At 42.6% G+C, this 22,845-nt stretch overlaps 1 protein-coding gene across 1 annotated transcript in view; it reads left to right on the top strand.

Annotated features, from left to right (window-relative positions):
• Positions 1-22,522, top strand: part of iqgap1 (IQ motif containing GTPase activating protein 1) — a 28,654-nt gene extending 6,132 nt beyond the window's left edge. The window contains exons 3-37 of the mRNA XM_018763741.2: positions 3,919-4,075; positions 4,221-4,298; positions 4,499-4,575; positions 5,200-5,267; positions 5,743-5,856; positions 6,101-6,279; positions 6,475-6,562; positions 6,647-6,810; positions 7,202-7,286; positions 7,452-7,615; positions 7,734-7,894; positions 7,970-8,094; positions 8,307-8,470; positions 11,923-12,013; positions 12,148-12,315; positions 12,412-12,554; positions 12,725-12,895; positions 13,126-13,209; positions 13,390-13,461; positions 13,567-13,636; positions 13,861-14,225; positions 14,729-14,892; positions 15,142-15,366; positions 15,592-15,732; positions 15,841-15,925; positions 17,074-17,306; positions 17,386-17,518; positions 17,609-17,711; positions 17,803-17,938; positions 18,687-18,774; positions 18,871-19,080; positions 20,070-20,236; positions 20,344-20,460; positions 20,681-20,789; positions 21,014-22,522. Of these exons, the coding sequence (XP_018619257.2) occupies positions 3,919-4,075; positions 4,221-4,298; positions 4,499-4,575; positions 5,200-5,267; positions 5,743-5,856; positions 6,101-6,279; positions 6,475-6,562; positions 6,647-6,810; positions 7,202-7,286; positions 7,452-7,615; positions 7,734-7,894; positions 7,970-8,094; positions 8,307-8,470; positions 11,923-12,013; positions 12,148-12,315; positions 12,412-12,554; positions 12,725-12,895; positions 13,126-13,209; positions 13,390-13,461; positions 13,567-13,636; positions 13,861-14,225; positions 14,729-14,892; positions 15,142-15,366; positions 15,592-15,732; positions 15,841-15,925; positions 17,074-17,306; positions 17,386-17,518; positions 17,609-17,711; positions 17,803-17,938; positions 18,687-18,774; positions 18,871-19,080; positions 20,070-20,236; positions 20,344-20,460; positions 20,681-20,789; positions 21,014-21,127 (4,813 nt within the window). The 3' untranslated portion in view covers positions 21,128-22,522. The remainder of the gene's footprint in view (positions 1-3,918; positions 4,076-4,220; positions 4,299-4,498; positions 4,576-5,199; positions 5,268-5,742; positions 5,857-6,100; positions 6,280-6,474; positions 6,563-6,646; positions 6,811-7,201; positions 7,287-7,451; positions 7,616-7,733; positions 7,895-7,969; positions 8,095-8,306; positions 8,471-11,922; positions 12,014-12,147; positions 12,316-12,411; positions 12,555-12,724; positions 12,896-13,125; positions 13,210-13,389; positions 13,462-13,566; positions 13,637-13,860; positions 14,226-14,728; positions 14,893-15,141; positions 15,367-15,591; positions 15,733-15,840; positions 15,926-17,073; positions 17,307-17,385; positions 17,519-17,608; positions 17,712-17,802; positions 17,939-18,686; positions 18,775-18,870; positions 19,081-20,069; positions 20,237-20,343; positions 20,461-20,680; positions 20,790-21,013) is intronic.
• Positions 22,523-22,845: the final 323 nt, after the last annotated feature.

The raw sequence follows: 22,845 nt of genomic DNA, 5'->3' as shown, positions 1-22,845 counted from the left end.
TACGGAGCCACAAATTCCAGACATCTGACCGAGCAGGCCGTTCTATCTGCAATGGAAATCTGTCTTCTGAAACCTGGTCTTCCACTTGTCTACTCTTCCATGATCTCAGTTTGCTTAATAGGCTCAAAGACCCGTGTAAAAGTATAAATTAAAGTTTTTTTTTTTTTTGGGGTATGTTGTCGACTATGGTGTGTGATGAAGTAAAATTAGTTGTTTGTGGAGAACCCCTTTCCTGAAAGATTAAGAACTCATCCCTTTGTATATGGTAGTCTTTTAGTTTCATTTATCATTAAATATTCTGGTTGTTTTTAGTTTGCAACTTGCATTCTCCCCTTATTGGTGTACAGGAAGTGATCACTGGGTTAAAGTATTGACCCTACACCTGCTTTGCTTGATCCAGTATTGGTGGGTCCTGCATTATTTACTAAGGTTTTGGTAAAGCTGGACAATTTGAGTTTAATAGGAGGCCTCACTCTGACTTTGAAAGGTCACTCAGGACAGGATTCCAGCATTGCAGCAAAGCATGTAATAGCATTTTTGGCTGGGTTGTTGGCAGACTTGTACTCCTCCCCCAGACCTCCATCAACAAAGTTGTCCTGGACCATAAAGTTGTGACAAGTTTCAATTGAGGCTCAGCTCAAATCATGTACACGATCTTGTCCCTTCTACTTGCTTCTACGTGGTTACCTTCATACAATGCCGGCCTTTGATCATGCGCTCCCGTGTGCTGACCACTGATTTTTCACTTTTTTTAGCGTAAGGGTTGTGTAAATATCTTTGCTCATACAAACTTTTACATGGGGCGTTCTGTTCCCTAGCAATAGTTTCCTAATCTTTTTTTTCCAGCAGATGTTTTGGAGCCCTCTACTCCATTCCCTGCACTCTGGCTTTATGACATTGCTTTGAGCAGGAAACTAGACTGAGCCAGGAAGCATCTGTTTGTGATTGCCAGCAAAGGAGGGTGTGGGACACACAGGGATGCTCATTAAAGAACTCACCTGCATGTTCCTCTTGAGATGTAACCCCTGTTCGCGCCTCATTAGGTTGTCCAATTGTGTGTTCACTGGTCACAGTGGGCCGCCAGGACCAGTTCAGACTTGCACAGAGTTTTGAAAAGCTGGCTCCGATGTTTCTGTTTGTGCTCTTAAGAAGTGTATGTGAGAGCAAAGCCTGTGAAGGAATGGAGAGGGACAAAAGGTTAGTTTTTGGAGTGTAAACTCCTCTGTGCGATGACAATTTCACAGAGCTATGTTGCTTCCTGAAGTGGCGCACCCTCATCGGCAGCCCCTTCCTATTGGACTGACCCCTGACCTGTCCAGACAGCTCATCTCCTGTGACCTACACTAGAGGCATGAGCTCTGAGCTGCTTCTGTCCTTGTGGACAAACAGCAGCAGTGTGTTATGTTCTCTCCTGTAATACCTCTGTGCTCCAGATGCACTCATCTAACACAGCAGGGTTTCTCGAGTGGTTGATCAAAAATTGATTGGTTTTGACATCTCTCCTGTATCTGGAATTCAGTTGAAAGGTTTTAGAATACTACTTAACGCTTATTTACTGGGTGTGTATGCATTTTCCTGGGTGGGGCATTAAATTCTACTGGTGGCCTCTCTCTCTCCAGAATGAAAGGCGGGTGTGTTTCCTTGCCATCGCATCCACCCAGTCTGTTACTTCATCTGAGTGAGGAGGGCCTTTTGTAAAGAGCTGGTGTGAGCAGACATGGTCTGTATGCATGTGTAGAGAGAGAGAGAGAGAACAGTAGTGTTCTGCCATGCCTGAAGGCAGACCTTTATATATGAGTTTGCCAGGATCAGGTCCAGTGAGGGAACAGAAGCCTTACATTTGTCCTGGTTACACTGCTCACGGGCTGCAGTGAGAACAGAGTATTAGTCCACCAGGCCAGCTGCAAAAATCATTGAAAATGGTTAAGAAAAATTTCCATCACCCCATTCTTCCTGCTCTGTATTTTTGAATCTTTCCACTGATCATACCACAGCATGCATGCTAGCAAGGGGGTGATATTTTGTGGAGATTGAAGTTCAACTGAAATGTGAGGTATCCTTTGAAAAACTTGCCAAAACAAAAAGGGGGAACAGCTCCTTTACAACACATTTGCAAGTAATTGGAATTTATAGCATTTAACTTAACGCATGTGATGTCTAAAACGTTTTTTATTAACCCTTACTGCACATTTCACTGGACCTGAGCGATACGTTTACTTATTTAGCAGATGCTTTTCTCCAAAGCGACTTCCAACGAACTCTCAAGTTGTCAACCCACACACCCTATTCACCAAGGTGACTTCTATTGCTGGATACACTGCTTACAATGGGTTACTCATCCATACATCAGTGGAACACACACACACACTGTCACTCGCACACTACAGGGGAACCTGAACAGCATGTTTTTGGATGGTGGGAGGAAACCGGAGCATCTAGAGGAAACCCACGGAGACACGGGGGGAACATGCAAGTTCCACACAGACCGAGTGGGGATCGAACCCACGTCTACTTGCACCATGCAGGCGCTGTGAGACAGCAGCACTACTCACTGTGCCACCCGCACATGTCATACATGTCACTTCTACTGTATTACATTTTGTCAAGTTCCATACTTGGGATTGCGCTAGTAAATTTTTCTGCTGTATTAATGGGTTAATAAAAGGCAAATACATGTTAAGTAGCAGCAGGTAGCACAATGATTAGAACTGATATCTTTAGATTCCAAGGTTAGAGGTTCAAAACCCAAAACAGTCTGTTAAATGAATGAATTCAGCATTTTAGTATGTAAACATTGTAAGGCAAGCTGTTGTAAGCCAACTTGGACAAGAGGCATCAGCAAAATAATGGTTAACAACCAGTTTTAAAAAAAAAAAAAAAAAGGGGAATGTTGGTGTGACTGTTATTCAGACTTCTCTAAGGTCCAGCAAATGACTGACCAGAGCATGGAGTGTGAAGAGTACATTGCAGCTCTGTGACTTGTGCAGTGTTTGGGACGTGGCTGGAGTTCACACCTCTTTTGTGAAATGGCTCCACCCTTTCTGCTTCCCTGTCAGTATAGTCCCTTCACAAGTTGGCTCTTTGACTCACAGTCAGTGGGATGTGGTTTTCTGCTCCAGCAGTGCGACTGAATGCTCTAAGAGAAAAATGCAGATAACCAGAAGAGTGCTCAGTATGTGGTTCACACATCAGCTGTGAGGTTAGCTGGCTGGAGGCATTCTGTATGTGTGCATCGCCACCTCCTGACTTGGACCTTTGTATGACAGTTACATGTTTTTACTGCAAGTAAGACTTGACAGTGTCAGAGGGGAAGTAGTTGCACTGCTGCTGCATTCCAATATCCCCAGACTCATTGTCAGCATACAAACTTGTATGTGTGTTTTTTGTGCATTTGAGGGAGGACAAACCTGATGAGTCGCACAGAATGAAACCTGCTGGTAAAATTTGGTGCATGCTTCTATTTCAGTCACTCAAGGTTTTACACATCCAGTTGTTTTCCTTACCATTCCATTCACTACTGTGTAATCAGACATGTGTTTTTTTGATATGCATTTGCATTTTCAGTGTCCCTGATAACAGGTGAAAGTAATATGTGATCCCAGAGCCATGCAATACTGAATTAACTGACTTTGTTACAGTCCTGTTTTATTTTTCAAATCACTGTTTCCTGTTCATAGTTAATTGTCATGATTACATTTATTAATTTAGCAGATGCTTTTCTCCAAAGTGACATGCAACTCTGGGCAAACAGAACTGCATTCCACAACAGAAAACGAGCTTTAGGTTCATTGTTTCACTTGATATTTAGTTTTGAAGAGAAGGATGACAAGGAATTTAAAGAGGTGAACTCTCTCAGGCTGGTCTTTCCTCTGCTTTAAAGTGTTTTCTACCTGACCAGTGATCCTCACTCCTCTTCAGGTGGATGGAAGCCTGTCTGGATGAGGAGCTGCCCCCCACCACGGAGCTGGAGGAGGGGCTACGCAATGGCGTATACTTGGCCAAGCTGGGCCACTTCTTTGCCCCCAATGTTGTGTCCCTCAAAAAAATCTATGATCGTGAGCAGACACGTTACAAGGTGACCAGTGAAAGCCCATGCAGCCTAGACCTGAAGCAGTTTCCAGTGTTTGATTGCAGTTGCTAATCTGATGTGTAGGTTATTTTCTGAATAAGAAGTGACTCTTTTGAGGGTTTTTTTTTTTTTTTTCTTTTTTGCTTTGTAGGCTACTGGACTTCATTTTAGACACACGGACAACGTTATCCAGTGGTTGAACGCCATGGCAGAAAAAGGGCTGCCAAAGGTGAGGTTTAGCTGTTCAAACGCAGGTGCATTTTAATAAATGAAAATCTAACAGAAAAAACCTTTGAAGAGTGGTGAAGTTATTAACACAGTGCTCTGGTGGTGAGAAGACTGAAGAGGAAACTTAACAGAATGAGCATTAGACCCAAGGCCTGTCAGACTACTAAACCAGGAACCTGCTGTTCCTCTTTCTCCCCTCAGATTTTTTACCCCGAGACTACAGACATCTATGACAGGAAGAACATGCCCCGCTGTATCTACTGCATTCATGCTCTCAGGTGCCATTTCTGTCACTGGCAATTCCATTTGTGTTCATTGAGTCTTCGGTTCCTTCAGATAGGCTTTCCAGATATCAACAGTAATAGTCTGTGTTTTGTGTGTTTTTTTTTTTTTTTTTTTTTTTTTTAAGTCATCTCTAGCAAGTATTTATTTACAGGCCACTGCATGTTTGGAAACAGGGATGTTGGTAGATCTCTGTTGCTATGTAGCAGTATTTGGCAAAAAGGTTAGAAGCACACATGCAGTTTGCAAAATACCAACTGCAGTTATAGTCAATGTACAGTTTATAGAGAGGCAGAGTGTGAAAGTGGTCTTCTGAACAGGAGGCCTCTGGAGAGGAATACAGCTCCACAGAAAGCAAGCCTAGGAACAACTGATGATCTCTAATCCCAGCTCTCAAACTGACTCTTAGCACTTCTAATGGAGCAAATATATGTGCACAGTGGTGTTACACACTCACAGGATTCCATAGGCACCTGTGATAATGTGTTAATTTTCATCACTCCAGACCTTATTGTTATTGTAAAACCATACCTTTTGAAGCAGATGGGTCTCCTGTGAGTATGGAAATGGGCAGTGTTTCCTGGCCCAAGTCTCATTTAATACAATCCCTTCTCCCACAGCTTGTACCTTTTCAAACTTGGACTGGCTCCTCAGATTCAAGACCTGTATGGCAAGGTTGATTTCACAGGTGAGCAATGTTGCCACAAGCCAGCTGTGAGGAGTTAATGTGGCAGCTCCAGACTCGCAGTGATTGGAGGAAGGGGTTAAATGGACACAATAGAGAACAGAGCCTTAACCGGAAGTCTGAAACTTATTAACAATTGTGTGAGGGCTTCCTGCAATTTGTGTTGCCCAGTTTTCCTACCAGACTCAGGGTTGGGGGGCTGTTTATCACAAAGAGGTAATCACTGTCTTGTTCCAAGTCCCATATCCATGTAGCTTAGGGGATACTTAAGCCAACACCAGAACACTAGCTGCTACTGCTGCAAGCCTGAATTCCCACAATACCCTATGCTGGAGTTACTGTAAAGTGTTTTTTTTTTTTTTTTTTCCCCCCCCAAACCTACAATGCAATCGTTTGTTGACTACATGACATTATCTCCCCTCTGCCCATTCTCCGTTTCCCCCTCTTTTCATCTTTTTTGCTTCCCTTGGTCTCACAGAGGAGGAAATCAACAACATGAAGAGTGAACTGGAGAAGTATGGCATTCAGATGCCAGCTTTCAGCAAGATTGGTGGGATACTGGCCAACGAGTTGTCTGTGGATGAAGCTGCTTGTGAGTGTTGTTAGGGGACATTGACAAGGTTGCAGTTCCTGACAGAGAGCAGAATCACCTTGAAACGTGCATACCACAGACAGGGTCAAAAAAAAAAAAAAAACGAATGACAGTGTCACCTACATACTGGGAATTCGTGCAGAAAAATGTGACCGTTTCGGTTTCATTCAGAATAGACATTACAAGTTAACTCCTGTAATAAATAACTTAAAGGTGTTGGGAACACTCCTTTGTCACCCTACAGTGCACGCTGCTGTGATTGCCATCAACGATGCCATTGACCACGGAGTTGCAGAGGGCACCTTGGCAGCCATGCAAAACCCCAATGCCATGCTTGTCAACATCGTTGGGAGCTCAGCCCAACACTACCAGGATACACTGTTCCAAGCCAAAGCTGAGAAAGTAGCCAATTCCAGAAAACGTGTATGTCTCTTTTTTTTTTAATTTACTGCCACATTTTCTGCAATGTCCTTGTTTCTTGTCAGGGCTGTGTGCTGTTTTGCTGTTATCTGTGTGGAATAAATGTTATATACCTAAGTTTAGGCACATTTATTTCTTAGAAGCTCTTAACAGATATTAGTAGTGCATCCTCATCCTCCTTGGTGGCTCCTCCTCTAGATTGGTGAAAATGCTGAGGCTGAAAGAGATGTTTATGAAGAGCTTCTCACTCAAGCTGAGATCCAGGGCAATGTCAACAAAGTAAACTGTGAGTGCCTTCAATTTTTGTAGTAATCTTTGTGTGTTATAGTGCCCAGACTCACCTAACACTGTCATCTGGTCTTTTCATCAGTGTCAAATGCCCTGGGCTTAGCAGAAAATGCCCTCCTGAGTGGTGATGAGGACAGACTGTATGATGCACTTCGGACTCCAGCTCTGGGTCTACGTGACCTCCAGTCACAAAACAAGAGCTGGTATCTCAAGCAGCTAATGGCAGACCGTGAAACCAAAGACCAGGTCAGTGTCTGACTTATTTGACCTTATGGCCACATGATTGCATGAGAGACTAGCTGTGCAAAGCTGTTTCAGGTTCTCATGTTTATACATTGTGAATTACATTTATTAATTTAGCTCATGCTTTTCTCCAAAGTTACTTACAATGTTAAGGTACTTACAATTATTTACCCATTTATATAGCTAGGTAATTTTTACTGGAGCACTTCAGGGTTAGTACCTTTCTCAAGGGTACTACAGCTGGAGATAAGGCTTGAACCTGCAACTTTTGGGTCCAAAGGCAGCAGCTGTTTCAGCTGAATTGCAGAGAAATGTCACAGTATTCACCAATATATGAGAAAATCCATTTCAGTGTAGATGCTGATGAAATAGATATTTTCAATCACTTTTTCAGAATGCCCCGGGGGAACCGCTTACAAAGGAAGAGATACAAAGTGGAGTGGACTTGGCCAATGAGAGTGCAGCTAGCTATCAGCGAAGTAAGCCCTTGTATTTTTTTAATACATATTCACAAATCCTTTCAGTATTTGGAAAACATGTTCTCTTTTATGGTTCTGAAGCCTTACTATTGCCAGTATGGATAGGCCTCAGATATGAGGCTCTAGACAGCTCACTGATGATTTCTTCCCTGTTCTCTGGGCCAGTGTTGCAGGCTGTTGAGCGCATCAACGCAGCCGTCAGGGCTGGTGTGCCTGAGAACACAGTAGCAGAGTTGATGAACCCGGATGCCCAGCTGCCTCAGGTGTACTCCAGTGCTGCTGAGCTCTACCAGCAAGAGCTTGCCAGTCTTCAGCAGCAGAGCACAGGGGTCAGTGGGCACCCATCTGGGAATAGTACATTATGTAGCTGAGCACACCCATACCACACCTGTAATGGCTCATTGTCGTATGATTGTGATCTTCATTGTGTGTTAAATGACTTCACAGGGGTCGCTAACCCACCCAGAGCTGCTGGTTGCTGTGGAGATGCTGTCTTCAGTGGTCCTGATCAATGAGGCACTGAATGTAGGTGACCGTGCAGCCGTGTGGAGACAGCTTGCGAGTTCAGTGACGGGACTGAGCAATGTGGAGGGGGACTATGCCCAGAGGTGAGGATAGAATGCAGGGCAGTAGGGTCAGGCTAAGGTTGTGAGGACTCCCATTTAACTTGGCAGTGCATGCAGGTACATGGATGAGCTGATGCGCTTGAAGAATGCAGCCCAGGAGGACGGTAGCAAGTACCTGACCTGGAACGACATCCAGGCCTGCATTGATCAAGTCAACACTGCCGTGCACGAAGAGCATGAAAGTAAGTTTTAATGAAAGACTCTTTTTAATTAAACAATTACTTTGTTAGACTGTGCAGACACAGTAAGTGGTGAGCTAGTAACTGAATATAGTGTAAGCACACTAAAAGATAATACAGGATGCAAATGGGTGTGACATTAAATGGAGATTTCACTATTTATTTGAAACCATTCAGACCTGTTGGTTATGTTTATTTCCCCCTTTTTCCCTTAGGGATTTTAGCCATTGGTCAGATCAATGAAGCGCTAGATGAGGGGGATGTGAAAAAGACGCTGGCTGCTCTGCAGCACCCAGCTGCCAAGCTGATGGATGTGGATCCCGCGGTGGCTCAACACTACTTTGACAAGCTGGTGGAGGCCCGCCGGGAGAAGGCACATGTAGGGATCACACATCCTCTTTGAGCAGCAGTCCTCTGTTACAACCCCCAGAGTCTTGATTGAGAGCCAAAGTGCTCTTCTCACCAGCTAGTGCTGACACAGTAAATTCAACACAGTAGCGCGAGTAATACTGGGCCGGTGCAGTGAATTAGAAACAGCAGTGATGTTAATTTCAGATATTTGAGGTTCATACATAACAGAACACTTGGTGCTGAAGTTCCTAGCAACCAGAATGGATTTGAGCAGGTCATCAGTTTGTACTGGAGAGTGTGGAGGTGAGTACAGTGGCCTAGGGTGCCTCACTGCTCCTGGGCTCTGAATATGGGTGTTCTCATGGGTTTCCTCCAGGTGCTCCAGTTTCCTCCCACAGTCCAAAGACATGTTTCAGGTGAATTGGTGACTCTAAATTGCCTTGTGTTTGTCTGTGTGTTACATTGCTCTGTAGTATCTGTAGGTAAATGATTGTAGGTTTAATACAGTATGTTAGTACTATTGAAAGTTGGTAGCTGGAATACTGGTTAATATTTCTACATTGCTTTGGAGAAAAGCATCTGCTAAAAAAATAAATGTAAACTGCATGTGATTCAGCGGTGAAAGATGGCTGGGTGCCTTTGTAGCATTACTCACATTCTGGGCAGTTCACCTCCTTTTCCAGTTCATGGCTTTCCTCTTGTAAAAAAAAAAAAAAAAAAAAACTAGGTGCTGATGTTTGGCAGTTTGTGTAATTAGGATGTGTCAGAGAAAGGGAGTAGCATGAAATGGAGGTTGGCAAACTAGTTATTATCCACTCCAGAAGCTTGACTATAGTAAAGGTCCAGCTGTCTGAAACAGAGGGCCTCCTACAAGTCGACATCTGCTAGCAACACATTGAGAGGTACTAAAAATAGGACAGGGCAGAAGTTTAGAAACTCACCCTGAAATCCCTGGAGGGGATGTTGTATGTTTGAATAGCACATTTTCAGGCCACTTCCGTTCTGCTGTTGAGATAGCGTTATAATGGATGTAAATGTTGCGATCAGTGATCATTATGGCGCTCGCTATGTGTGCTGTAGGACCTGTCCTTCAGGTGGTAAATGGAAACTGTCTGTCTGTTCAGTTGGTGGTGAATGGTCATGGTTCACCACAGCTGGGGAAGGATTTGGCTGTGAAGGTCATTTCTAGACAGGGTTGACAGTCTCCACCCAGTCGCTCACTAATTTCAGAAATTCAACATAAGTTAAGTCTCATGTAAGAGACTCAGACAGTGGCTGGTGAGTTATTTTTTTCCCCTCCCAGTGCTGTTCCCGGTTCTATTCTAATGTAATGTCCAGACAAAAATGTCAGTTTCTAAGTAAAACCTCTGCGTAGGGGTCTCTGCTATTTGGATGTGAATCTGTTGCCTTGCTTCATTTCAAAGTCTAGCTATTGAAAGGATCAAGCAGTCACTTTTCTGTGTGCATTGTTTACCAGGGTTTTATGCCCCCACCTTCACATCCATGTTTGGCTCAGAACACTTTGTTAAATTTATTGTTCAGTTATCTTCAGCATCGGCGTGCTGGTGATGTGAAATGTTGTCACTTGCTTGCAACATTGTTCTCCGCCTTAAAGTGGCTACTCTTGTGACTCTGTTGACTACAATAGGAACTGGTGAAAGTAGGAAAAGCAGGCGTCTCATTTTCTTCCTTAAAAGGCAAAATCAGTCTTGGCCTGCTAGAGCATTGAAAATGTGACTGTTTCATAGAGCCTCTGGTGCTGATATTTGGACTGCTTTCCTCCCAGACTGTGATTAACCGCGATTGCTCCCGTGGTGATGTCTTGGGATGCCTTAGTGACTAAGCCCTCCCCGTTTTGTCACTACATGTGGAGGGCCTCTTCGATGCTCACCGGAAAATCTTTAGTCGGAAAGTCCGTGAACTTCAAAGTGCTTAAACCCACATGGCAGCTGGGACTGAAGGAGGAAATTAGACCAGAGGAGCACGAATGGGCTGTGAGTTTTCTCACTACTGACTCAGAGCCCAGAGAAGTAGTGGTGCACTTCCTCTTATGTCTCCTGGGTGGTGGGGATTGTGAGGTCATGTTAGTGAAGAGCCCAGAGGATGAGAACGTCTTGCCTGGATTTCTGTCCTCCCTTGGGTTCAGTATGAATGAACCCTGATAGCTTCAGATCTGACCTAAATAAGTAGAGATGTTCTCTCACATCACAGCTGAAGAATTCACAGCTGTGTCTGTGTAAAAGTGTAAGCATGCGTAAGTATACACGTATTCCTGTTTGTGACATACTGATCATACCTGAATTGCATCTTCAAGTATTAAAAATAATAAACATGGTCTTTGTGAAGAGAAAGCCAGAGCTAAGAATACCGAGTCTGGGAATGTGTGCTCAGTGCTTAGGAAAGTGGTGATGCCCGACATTGTTCTGTTCTGGAATCGGGGAAGGTGGGGGTGACTTGTGCACCGTGTCCGTCTTTCACTTCCTCAATTCTGAAGTGCAGGAGGTGTTTGTTCAGCTCGCTTTGCTGAGCTTTTATTAAATTTGCACTAATAAGGAGATTTCATCTCTTTGCATGTATCGCAGTGGAAATCTCTCGTTTTGAATACCAGCCTGTAACTTTTGTTTACTGTAAATGTTGCATCATTTCACAACAAACAGAAAACAGTACATTAGATGATTCAGTGGGTACCTGCATGCGTTGCACATATCCTGCTCTGACGTGGACCGTGTTGTCGTCATGGCTGTAACATGCAGGGGTTTGAGAGGTGTGACACAAAGAGGCCCCTGTGGTATCAGCCAGTTTTGCCACGCTCTGTATTCACTCCGGAAACCAAGCCCAGTAGGGCAGCCAGATGGAGGCCGAGAGCTCCGCCTGGTGTTAGCTATGTGTCACTGCATGACAATCATGCTAGCTCATTTGATTTGTCTGTGAAACGGCATGAGGTCCGAAATATTTTTCTACTTCATATGCCGGCCTGATTTCAACTTAACTTTTGTCCACGTGCTGAGAAATTAAGCTTTGCTTATACAAACAGTACTTGGAAGGGTAATGACTGGAACTTAGCGTTATAACAATGACTACTCTCTAGCTCTTTTGTCCAGTCTATGTTGATTTTAATCTTTGTATTGGCTTTTACTGCATGACATACTGGAAGTACGTGTGTAGCAAGGCATTTGTACTGTATGTTCTTTCCCATGGGATATGTGAGTGATATGAGGATGCCCTCTGGTGGTCATAAGCTTCATTCCATGGAGGAGTTTAAGTTGCGTGAAGACTGAATATTAATATGCTGCATATATTGATACCTATATTGAGGTGCATTATTAGTTGTGGTCATAATTTGTTGTGTAATTGTTATGCTTAAAGTGTTCTGCAATATAGTATCGCAGAACTATGCCATGATCATGAGCCCTTTACGTTGGCCGTACGATTTACCACTATTTTGTGGGAGTGGTGTTAACCCTTTGTTCTCTGTTCCAGGAGACACAGGATTCCTCTGCTGTTTTATGGCTGGATGAGATCCAGAACACCGTGCTGGCCTCCAACAAAGATACGCAAGATGCCCTTTTGTGTAGGAGAACTCGCCTGCATGCATTTTTCTGTCTGTTCTTTATACTGACTGTGTGTAAATGGATTCTTGTTTAGTCTTTGATTAATGTACTTACAGCATTTTGTCTCGCTCTCCTGTTGTCTGTCATTCCACAGTCTCTCAGGCAATTCTAGGGATCAACCAGGCAGTGGACAGTGGCGACGCCAGCAAAACTCTGGCTGCTTTGCGTACCCCGGGTGCTGGTCTCTACGGTGTCACTTCTGAGTGTGCACAGACCTACCAGACAGACTTAGCCAAAGTCAAGAATGGCAAAAAGGCAGAGGGTAGGTACCATTACCATGCTGCAGTAGAAGTGAAGGGGTCCTTTCATTGACTACAGTAACAACCAGGGCACTCTCCATGTATGTCTGTCTTTGCAGGTGATAATGGCAGTGAGTGGGTGAAACATTGGGTCAAAGGAGGACACAACTATTACTTCAATGTCCAGACTGGGGTGGGTACCTGGGAGGAGCCAGCCAACTTCATCCCAAACAACACTCAGCTGAACAAGGATGAGATTCAGGTAGGTAGGATGCCAGAATGGCGGATGGGGTAACAGATGTCTGACTTGCAGTCAGCTTTAAAGGTCATAGTGCTTCTGTTCTCTGCCTTATCCAGCAGTGTTGATATGGGACCCAGCTGATTTAGTTATTTCTCCCTGTTTTATGTGTGTTCCCTTCCTTCGGCTCCCAGTCGGTGGTGTCTGGTGTGACTTCTGCCTACAATCGAGAACAACTGTGGTTAGCCAATGAGAGCCTGATCACAAAGCTGCAGGCCCGCTGCCATGGATATTTGGTGAGGAATGGCCTCAAGAAACGACTCAACTTCCTCAAAGAGCAGGATCCTGCAATTACCTGCATTCAGGTAAACTCTTCTGGGTTGTTGCCTTCCTCACAACCAAGCATCACAACAGAAAACCACTGCCTGGGCTATGCTATACATAAAACTACTTGCTTCTGGCAACTAAATGATTCTTACAAACAGTATTGTTTAAACAAAAAAAAAAAAAAAACCCATAATCAATAAGATGGGATGTGCAGAGTTATCAGGTCTCTCTATACTGTGATTTATATTGTTTTCCCCACTGTCAACAGGCTCACTGGAAAGGTTACCAACAGAGAAAGGCCTTCAAAGAGAGGAAGCAGTACCTGAACGACCATGCAAATGAGGCTGTCAAGGTATCAACTTTGGCATGCAATGAAAAGGACTTCTCCCCCATACCAATACCCATAGTACCTATATTCTTTAATAGGTTGACTAAATATTTTTAAATTGTAGAACATTTTAGCTTAAATACACTCTGTATAGTTAAGGACGACCAAGTGTGAGATGCAATTAACTTAAACTATTTTTTCCAGATACAGTCAATGGTGAGGATGCACCAAGCTCGCAAAAAGTACCAAGACCGACTGAAGTATTTCAGAGATCATGTGAGTTCTTGTCTTTGAGTTTTCCAACACAAAAGGGTTATGCATATCTGTGTGGGCTGTTTTGCTCAAAATAGACTATTGCAATTACTGTTTATTTTGCTACAGATTGCTGATATTGTGAAGATCCAAGCGTTCATACGAGCAAACAAGGCCAGGGATGATTACAAGACTTTGAGTCAGTACTACTTTAACTTTTGCTTCCTATCCTTAAGTAATTGCAAAACCTGGAATCACATGAAAAGTGGCTATTTTTAATCCCTCACATTCTCATTTTATCTCTGTATGTGTTGCTCTTTTGTAGCTATTACCATCTCACAATCTACTTTTCTATTTCTTTCATACCTGATGATTGCAAATTAAAATGGCAAAGTCCATCTTCACTTGCTGTTTCTCATACAGTCAACGCGGATGAGCCTCCCATGGCAGTGGTACGGAAGTTTGTCCACCTGCTGGATCACAGTGATCAGGACTTCCAGGAGGAGCTGGAGCTTATGAGGCTTCGCGAAGAGGTGGTCACCAACATCCGGTCAAACCAACAGCTGGAGAATGATCTGAACCTCATGGACATCAAAATTGGTCTTCTGGTCAAGAACAAGATTACTCTGCAGGAGGTTGTTTCTCATAGCAAGAAACTGACCAAGAAGAACAAGAGTGAGCTGTCTAACCTGATGATGATGAACAAGCAAAAGGGAGGACTTAAGGCTTTGAGTAAGGAGAAAAGAGACAAGCTCGAGGCCTATCAAAACCTCTTTTATCTGCTTCAGGTAACCCATCTTTTTCTAGTAAGCCTGGTGTTAACATTTATATACATTTGTTTATTAAGCTGATGCTTTTCTCCAAGGAGACTTAGTGTTGTTACCTACAGTTATATATCCATTTATACAGCTGGATAATCTTACTGGAGCAATTTAGGATAATTAACTTGTTCAAGGGTACTACAGCTAGAGGTTGGATTTGTACCTGGGACCTTTGTGTCAAAGACAGCAGCTCTACTATACTACCAGCTGCTATTTTATATATGCATTTCTTATACCTCCTGAAATGGGCATGAACAGCTCTAGTTCTTCTGACATGAACTCCTGAAGGTTTTACGAAATTTTGATTACCACATGTTTGACACCTTAAATACTAAGTGATGTGCCATATTCAGGGAATGACTTAAAAATAGATGCTGTGAACCCATATCAAGCATCCCATGTCATTAAGTGTCTTATTAACTTATAGTTAAATTACAACATACTGCACTGAAAAATGTACATCTCCTCAGACAAATCCTACGTACCTGGCCAAGCTGATCTTCCAGATGCCCCAGAACAAGTCCACTAAGTTCATGGACTCTGTGATTTTCACACTGTACAACTATGCCTCAAACCAGCGTGAGGAGTACCTCCTGCTCAAGCTCTTCAAGACAGCACTACAGGAGGAAATCAAGTAAGAAGTCCAGACTTAAACAGAAGTCTTTGTTTCAGTATTTTTAAATATATTTCAGTATTTTCCATTGAAGAGTTAGGGTCACGTATAGCTGTTTTTTTCCTAAATCTGTACCAAACAGTTTAGAACTGTCAATCTGTACAGAATAATGTTGATCTGTAGCTTTTCACAGGTTAGCAGTATAATTATGAAAAGATTTTTTTTTTTTTTTTTTTTTTTCCTCTTCCCCCCCCCCCTTTTGGTTTAAAGATCTAAAGTGGATCAGATTCAGGAAATCGTGACTGGGAACCCCACTGTCATCAAAATGGTGGTGAGCTTCAACAGAGGGGCACGTGGCCAGAACGCCTTGCGGCAGATTCTGGCCCCAGTGGTCAAGGAGATTATGGATGACAAAAACCTGAACATCAAGACGGACCCAGTAGATATCTACAAAAGCTGGGTGAATCAGATGGAATCTCAGACTGGTGAGGCCAGGTAAGTGTTGGTTTTCTTGCAGCGCCTGATTTAAATGTGTAGAACTTGATAACCCTTTTTACTCTGAATGTCGTAAGAAGCCTATGACTTTCAAATTCAGTTAGCAATAGAAAGATGACATGGCCAGTGTCACATGTAGATTGGCAGATTTGGTGCTGTATCTTACTTTCCGACATCATATCCATCATATGGTGTCTGACTGGATGTCTCATTCTGTCTTAATAGTAAGCTGCCATATGATGTCACCCCAGAACAAGCCATGAGCCACGAGGAGGTCCGAAACCGACTCGAGGCTTCCATCAAGAACATGAGGACAGTTACAGACAAGTTCCTTTCCGCTATCATTGTTTCCGTTGACAACATTCCGTGAGTGTACCTCCCTGCTGTAACTAAAAGCTGTTTCACTTGGTTTGAAGATCCTAGCCACCAGTGTTAAGCTGTATATGGTAACAGTGTCTTGTGGGTAACTACCAGGTACGGGATGCGGTTTATTGCAAAGGTGTTGAAGGACACACTCCATGAGAAGTTCCCTGATGCCACTGAGGACGAGCTTCTGAAGGTTTGTTCCTGCCCATTCTCTATCTTAGCAGTGACTCAGATATAGGACAGCGATGCTACCAATTAGCTATGTCTGTTTGGAGAACCAAATAACACCGCTTCAGAGATCAGCAATTGTAAGAATGTTGCAGCAAAATTCCATCTGTATTTCCATCTTATGAAGGTCAAACAGTAGGAGGAACAATTCATATCTCTACCCCAAAGCATCTTTTGTAGCACTGAATGTTGAGCAGAAGTTTTCAGTGCTCCTGATTCATAGAAGTCTATACTGCTGATCTTTTTTTCCTGATCAATACATATCTGCTTGGAACCAACCACTATCACTTCTTTGCTATTTGCTTGGCTATGCTTCCGTGGCCTGTAGAGGGGGCATGCTCTAGCACTTTCCTGTTCCCCCTGTCTAGCACTCTTGCTTTTCTGGCACTCCTCTGTACTGAAAGTAGTCTTCTCTCTTCCTGCTGCCTCTGTCTCCTGGGCTCCAGTTGTCTTCTCTGCCCTTGCCTCTCCTCTTCTGTGGGGATGTATTGTACAGTCCAAAGTCCCAGCTCAGCCAAGGTGAGCCATACCCCTGTCCCTTTCACATCCTACATTTACATTTATTCGTTTAGCAGACACTTTTGTGCAAAGCGACATAAATCTTAGCAAAAGTACAATTTATGCATTACATTAAGAGAAGGAGACATAGCTGCAGACATGAAAGTCTCAAGCAAACCTAGTTTGTTCCTTACCACTTGCTGCACCGAGGTTCATTGTTCAAGTATCCTGTTCTTCACCCCAGTGGTCGTGGTTCTAAGTGACTGATGAGTTGGCTTTTTTTTTTTTTCTTTTTATAAATAAATTCACAAATGTATTGGACATATATTACAACACTGTTTCCATTCCCCTGCTTTCTTTGGGCTTTAAACTTTCATTAAGTGAAGAAGGCTAAAGATAAAAAGACTCAAATCATTAAAGGGTTTTTTGTTCATTTTTTTTTTTTTTAAATTTTGTTTGAGTCTTGTCTTGTGAAGTATTTGAAATTTTGCTGATTGCAGTTATGAGTATACAAAATGTAGAACTTGTAGATAATTCTCATCTTTGTGTAGAGAAGGTGTGACAATGAATGTTTATGCAGCTGTGAGATGGTCCTTAATTTTCTGTATGTTTCAGATTGTAGGGAACCTACTATATTACCGGTACATGAATCCTGCCATTGTGGCCCCAGATGCATTTGACATCATTGAGTTGTCAGCAGGAGGTCAGCTGACCACTGACCAACGTCGCAACCTTGGCTCCATTGCAAAGATGCTTCAGCATGCAGCATCTAACAAAATGTTTCTGGGAGACAATGCCCACTTGAACCCTATCAATGAGTACCTTAGTAGCTCCTACCAGAAATTCAGGTGAGAAGCCATTTTCTCTTTCTCTCACTCTGTCTATTCCTTTATCCCCTGTTCTCATTTTTACTCTTGTCCTTTCCAGACGTTATCTGTTAGCAGCCTGTGATGTGCCTTCTTTGGAAGAAAAGTTCAATGTGGATGAGTATTCTGACCTGGTCAACCTCACCAAGCCTGTTATCTACATCTCCATCGGGGAGATCATCAACACACACACGGTCAGTGTGTAAGACATAGACCCCATGGATATTGTCATTGATCCTTTGTCCGCCTACGGCTTCAATAACAAATCTTCTTCTCCTTTACAGCTCTTACTGGACCACCAGGATGCTATTGCACCTGATCACAATGACCCCATCCATGAGCTGCTGGAGGACCTGGGAGAAGTTCCCACCATTGAGTCCCTGATCGGTTAGCACAGATGAGACCAATTAGTACTCATTAAGACGTCTATATTTGTTAGTCCTTCAGGATTCTGGCCTGACCTTCTTTAATTTCATAGGTGAAAACCCCCTTCCTGCTGGAGACCCCAACAAGGAAATGATGGGCAAGACTGAGGTATCCCTCACTCTCACTAACAAGTTTGATGTTCCTGGCGAAGAGAATGAAGAGATGAATGCCAGGACTCTGTTGCTGAAGTAAGAAGTTTCACTTGGGATGAGAAAAGCTTTAAGCTTTGTGCTAGATAAGTATTTGTAAGTTCTGGATAACTCCAGACATGAGCTGTGTAGCAGTACTACTTGTTATGGCCAATAAATTGAATCTGATTCAATTTCCCATAACTGTTTAGCACATAAGTTTTAAAGTAGTGCAAAGGTTCTTTGACTCCACACCCTAAGAACCTCGTTTTAAATGTTTAACTGTAGATTATTCGTGCCAAATTTACATTTAATCATTTAGCTGACACTTTTCTCCAAAGTGACTTACAATGTTAGGTTACCTACAGTAATTTACCCATTTATACAGCTGGGTAACTTTACTGGGACAATTCAGGGTAAGTACTTTGCTCAAGGACACTACAGCCAGAGGTGGGATTTGAACCTGCAACCTTTGGGTCAAAAAGCAGCAGCTCAAATCACTATGCTATCAGCTGTCCCATCTTTCCAAGTCAGAGTACAGTGCTTGTATTACAAAGTGTACAGCGAAATGGATACTAAAACACACATGAGCTTTCCTCCTCATTGACTCACAATTGAAAAAGGTGGGTTGCACAGGTAACAGCTACTTGTCACACTACTCTGCACAGGTACCAAAAACTGTACCTGTCAGTAGGGACTGGTCTGTTTTTCCTATCCAAAGCTTAACTCCTATATATATATATATATATATATATATATATATATATATATATATATATGTAAATATTTTTTTTTTTTTTGCTCTCAGCACTAAACGGCTCATCGTTGACGTGATCCGGTTCCAGCCTGGAGAGACACTCACAGAGATTCTGGATACGGCTGCCAGTCCAGAGCAGGTGATCAGTGAGCCTGATGAAACGGGTATCTGGAAGAAGTGAAATAAGTTGCCTCCTCACCACTGGTTTTGTCCTTCGTCTCTACTCCCTGTATAGGAAATGGAGTATCAGAGGGCCATGCAGCGGCGAGCCATCCGGGATGCCAAGACTCCAGAGAAGATGAAGCAGAGCAAACCTGTGACGGATGATAACCTCACCCTGCAGGGCAAGAAGGACAAAATCAAAAGTAACCTGCAGAGACTGGGCGAGATGGGCAAAGTTCACCCTGAAAACCGCTATCAGGATCTTATCAATGACATTGCAAAGGTATGTTTGCTATAAACAAAGTACTAAATATACTCATGTGAAGACAAGAATTAAATATGAAGAAATCTGTGGAATTACTGTACAAATAAAGTATGCAGTAGATGCTAGATGTCTTTTTCACACACACATTTATTCATTTAGCTGCTGCTTTTCTCCCAAGCAACAGTCAGTTACATTTGTATACTGAGATAGATGGTTATTCATCCATTTCTACAGCTCAGTAATTTTTACTCTTATCGATTCAGAATAAGTATCTTGCTCAATGGTGGTACAGTAGGAGGAGGAGGGGAATTCAAACCTGGGTCTTTTCAGTTGCAGAATATGGCTCTAACCACCACACCTGCTGCCCCAAACATTATAGATAAGTTTTTTTTTTTTTTTTTTGTATAGTTTCTGTTTGGTTCTTTTGGCAATTGAAATTTTTCAGTGGTTATAATATATCTTCGTAGTGAAGGAAGCTTAATAAAGTTAAAATGATTGTGATTTTCCAAGCTCAGAGTTAACATTGCTGAGGAAGATGGGTGTCATGCCTAAGACATGGCAATGTGGATATTCCTGGTCTTAGGCTTTCAGTGTTACATGAGGAATAGTGCAGCAAAAGGTGTTCGAAGGTATAATTTAAAGCTTAATATGAGTGCAGACTCAGGACATGTCTGAGCAACTGCCAGGTGATTATCTCACTGAGCACCACTGTCTGCCAGTCAGGTCTCACCGAATGGCTGACACTGCTTCTGAGCTCCTAATCCTTTTGTGTCTTTTCCCCTGTGAACCAAGTGCTGATGTATGTGTCTACATTGGAACAAGAAGCATAATCATGCTTAGTTGCTTTTTGTCTAGTTATCGTTTTAACATTTTTTCCCCACTTTCACTACTAATTTGTTGCACATTCTTTGTGCACTGGTATCATTTTTTCTCCCCTCCTACTGCGTGTGTGTGTGTGTGTGTGTGTGTGTGTGTGTGTGTGTGTGTGTGTGTGTGTGTGTGTGTAGGATATCAGGAACCAGCGGCGTTATCGGCAACGCAGAAAGGCAGAGCTGGTGAAACTGCAGCAGACCAACGCTGCTCTCAACTCCAAAACCAACTTCTACAACGTGCAGATAGACTACTACAATCAATACATCAAGACCTGCATGGACAACCTGGCCAGCAAGGGGAAGTGAGTTCCTCTTACTCCACATTACTTGAAATTCCACCTGTGGATTCACCGCAGGCAGAAAAAGGCCATGGTTCTTCCGAACTGATGGGCTACGGTTTCTCTTGCAGGGTGAAGCCAGGTGAGACCAAGGCCAAGAAGAGCAAGCAGGTGTCTCAGAAGTACACTGCAGCTCGCCTACATGAGAAAGGGGTGATCATTGAAATTGAGGACCTGCAGACAAATCAGTGAGTGTTTCCTTTTAGGCTTGTGACCTGCTGAAGCTGTGAGGGATATTACACATGTGAACCTTCACACAGGCCATATACACCGGGGGTGGATCCCTGGTAGATTAGCACTCCATGTTACTGACACTAAACAGTTTGTTCTCTTGTTTTGAAGGTCCGTTATTGCACTTTGTAGTTTGCTTAACGTTTGTCATGCATTTGTACTTTATTTCCTTTTTAGGTTCAAGAATGTTATCTTTGAGATCTCACCGTCAGAGGTGGTGGGAGTGTTTGAAATAAAGGCCAAGCTCATGGGGGTTCATTTGGAGACGCTAATGTTAGAATATCAGGTACAGCAGCATGTTCATGTGATTTCACCCCCCCCCCTTTTTTCTTTATTGTATTTAAAAAGTGAGCTCTTAATAACTGAGTTACCATGGTGGATAAGGACAAGTAAATGCGGTAATTTTGTTTTTTGCAGTTATTATATGTTAAATATTGCTAAAAGTCATGAAATAGGCCACCAAGAAGTTACTATGAGAGAATGTTATTGCATTTGTCTGCTCTCTTTCAGCATCTTCTACAGCTGCAATATGAAGGTGTGGCAGTAATGAAGCTCTTTGACCGAGCCACCGTGAATGTCAACTTGCTTATTTTCCTGCTCAACAAGAAATTTTATGGCAAATAGAGGAAAGAGACTGAAAGAGGAAATGCAAACAGTTTTCTACTAAGACCTGCATACACCATTCCTTCTTGACAATATTCACACATTTTTACTTATTTTACATCCCTTAAAATCTTCAAGAAATTTTTGACATATGCTATTGAACCATCTCCTACTCCTAATTCAGCATACACTGTAAATTTTAATTGCAGAAACTTCTTAGTTATGAATTGTGAAAACTGTACCTGCTTGAGCCCCTCTACTTGTAGCACACGTGGTCATTGGGCTGAAAAAGCGTCGGTGTCAGCCCCTGGCCTGTGCCCAGCAGTAGTGTTCCTGGATGCCAAAGGCCCAAACTTAATTTCTTTTTGCTTCCCTCAGTGGATAAATTTAACGGTTTGGGACATTATATTGTTCTAGCAGCGTTTCCTAATGATTTCATTTCTGGGGACGACTTTTGTGTCCTTTGCATTGTTGCCCTTTTTCGTGATTGACTACCCTGCTTTTGTGCTGTCCTTGGTCCCATGCCTAGTTATGGTGGATGGCACTGTAGAGGGGGGAATAAGGACTGCTTCAGGCACCCTTGAGCCTTAAACGTATCATGTTTAACTGGCTGCATCATTTTGTTCTTCAGTATATCTGAGTTATGTATTTGTGTAGGTTTTTTTTTTTTTTTTAATACCAAATGGGCCTTCAGTGAATAATGTGCAAAAGGGAAGAAGTCAGACTTTGAGTGAGGTCTCCCATGTGGTGATGACATGGACTGGGCGGAGAGCAGGAGGCTATTCCTGTGGGCTGTCTCCACACCCATGTGTCCACCCAAAGGGTTCTGCCATGATTGGAGCCGGAAGGAGGGGATGCCACTGAAACACAGCGCAGACAAGAGCTTGAACACAGTCACCATCTGGAAATAAGACCGCAACAGGACCATTTTCAAAGCATTGTTTCATCGGATTGCGTGTCACAGAATCAGTTATAGAGAAAAATTCTGAAGACAAGTCTTTAATAATGTACTTACAATATCAGATGGGGTGAAATGTCAGATCCCAAATGTAATTCTCCTCTCCAAAAAAAAAAAAAAAAAAAAGAATCAAGGCAATACTGCTGGAATAAATGCCCTAGTGCTGTAAGGATAATCTTATATATACTTAAAAGAATAAACACTTATTTCTGTTTTTAAAATACTATCACTCAAATTATAGGACAACGGTGAGGTGAGGCTGTAGGAAGAGTTGTCAGTGCTTTACTATGTGTGATGGTGGCAGGGTACATTAATTTTAAAATGACTTTGCTCCACCAGGTGTCACTCTGGGTAAAATTTACAAGGGAATGGAGTTCACTTAAAAGTATTCTTAATGATTTTGCAAAATATGACCGGACAAGTGGCTGCTGACTGTATAGCTCTAGAAGTTTAAAAAAAAAAAATACGGTGTTAAGGTTTGTCCATAAAAACATTCCAGTTTTCTCTTTGTTAAAGAGTTCCCTTGGTGTTAATTGCAAATTGATGTTTAGAAGAATCCAGTGTTGCTCTTTGAGATGTATTTATTCTTAAATCATTGGGTGTTTGCGCTGTGTTTCAGCCTTAATATACAGCATGGCCTCTTAGCTGTATTTTCAAAGCAAAGCTTTAATAGTAAGTAATAAAGAATAGTATTAAAACCAGTCTTGCCATAACTGATTTGTCAGCTGTCTGCAGAGTGGAGAGAGATGATGTTTAGCAATGTTTTGACTGTAGCTCTTTT

The sequence above is a fragment of the Scleropages formosus genome, chromosome 11, assembly GCF_900964775.1.
Source record: "Scleropages formosus chromosome 11, fSclFor1.1, whole genome shotgun sequence".
NCBI classification, from domain to species: domain Eukaryota; kingdom Metazoa; phylum Chordata; class Actinopteri; order Osteoglossiformes; family Osteoglossidae; genus Scleropages; species Scleropages formosus.
Note: the sequence above shows the minus strand (reverse complement) of the source record. Positions and strands in the feature narration are given on the sequence as shown.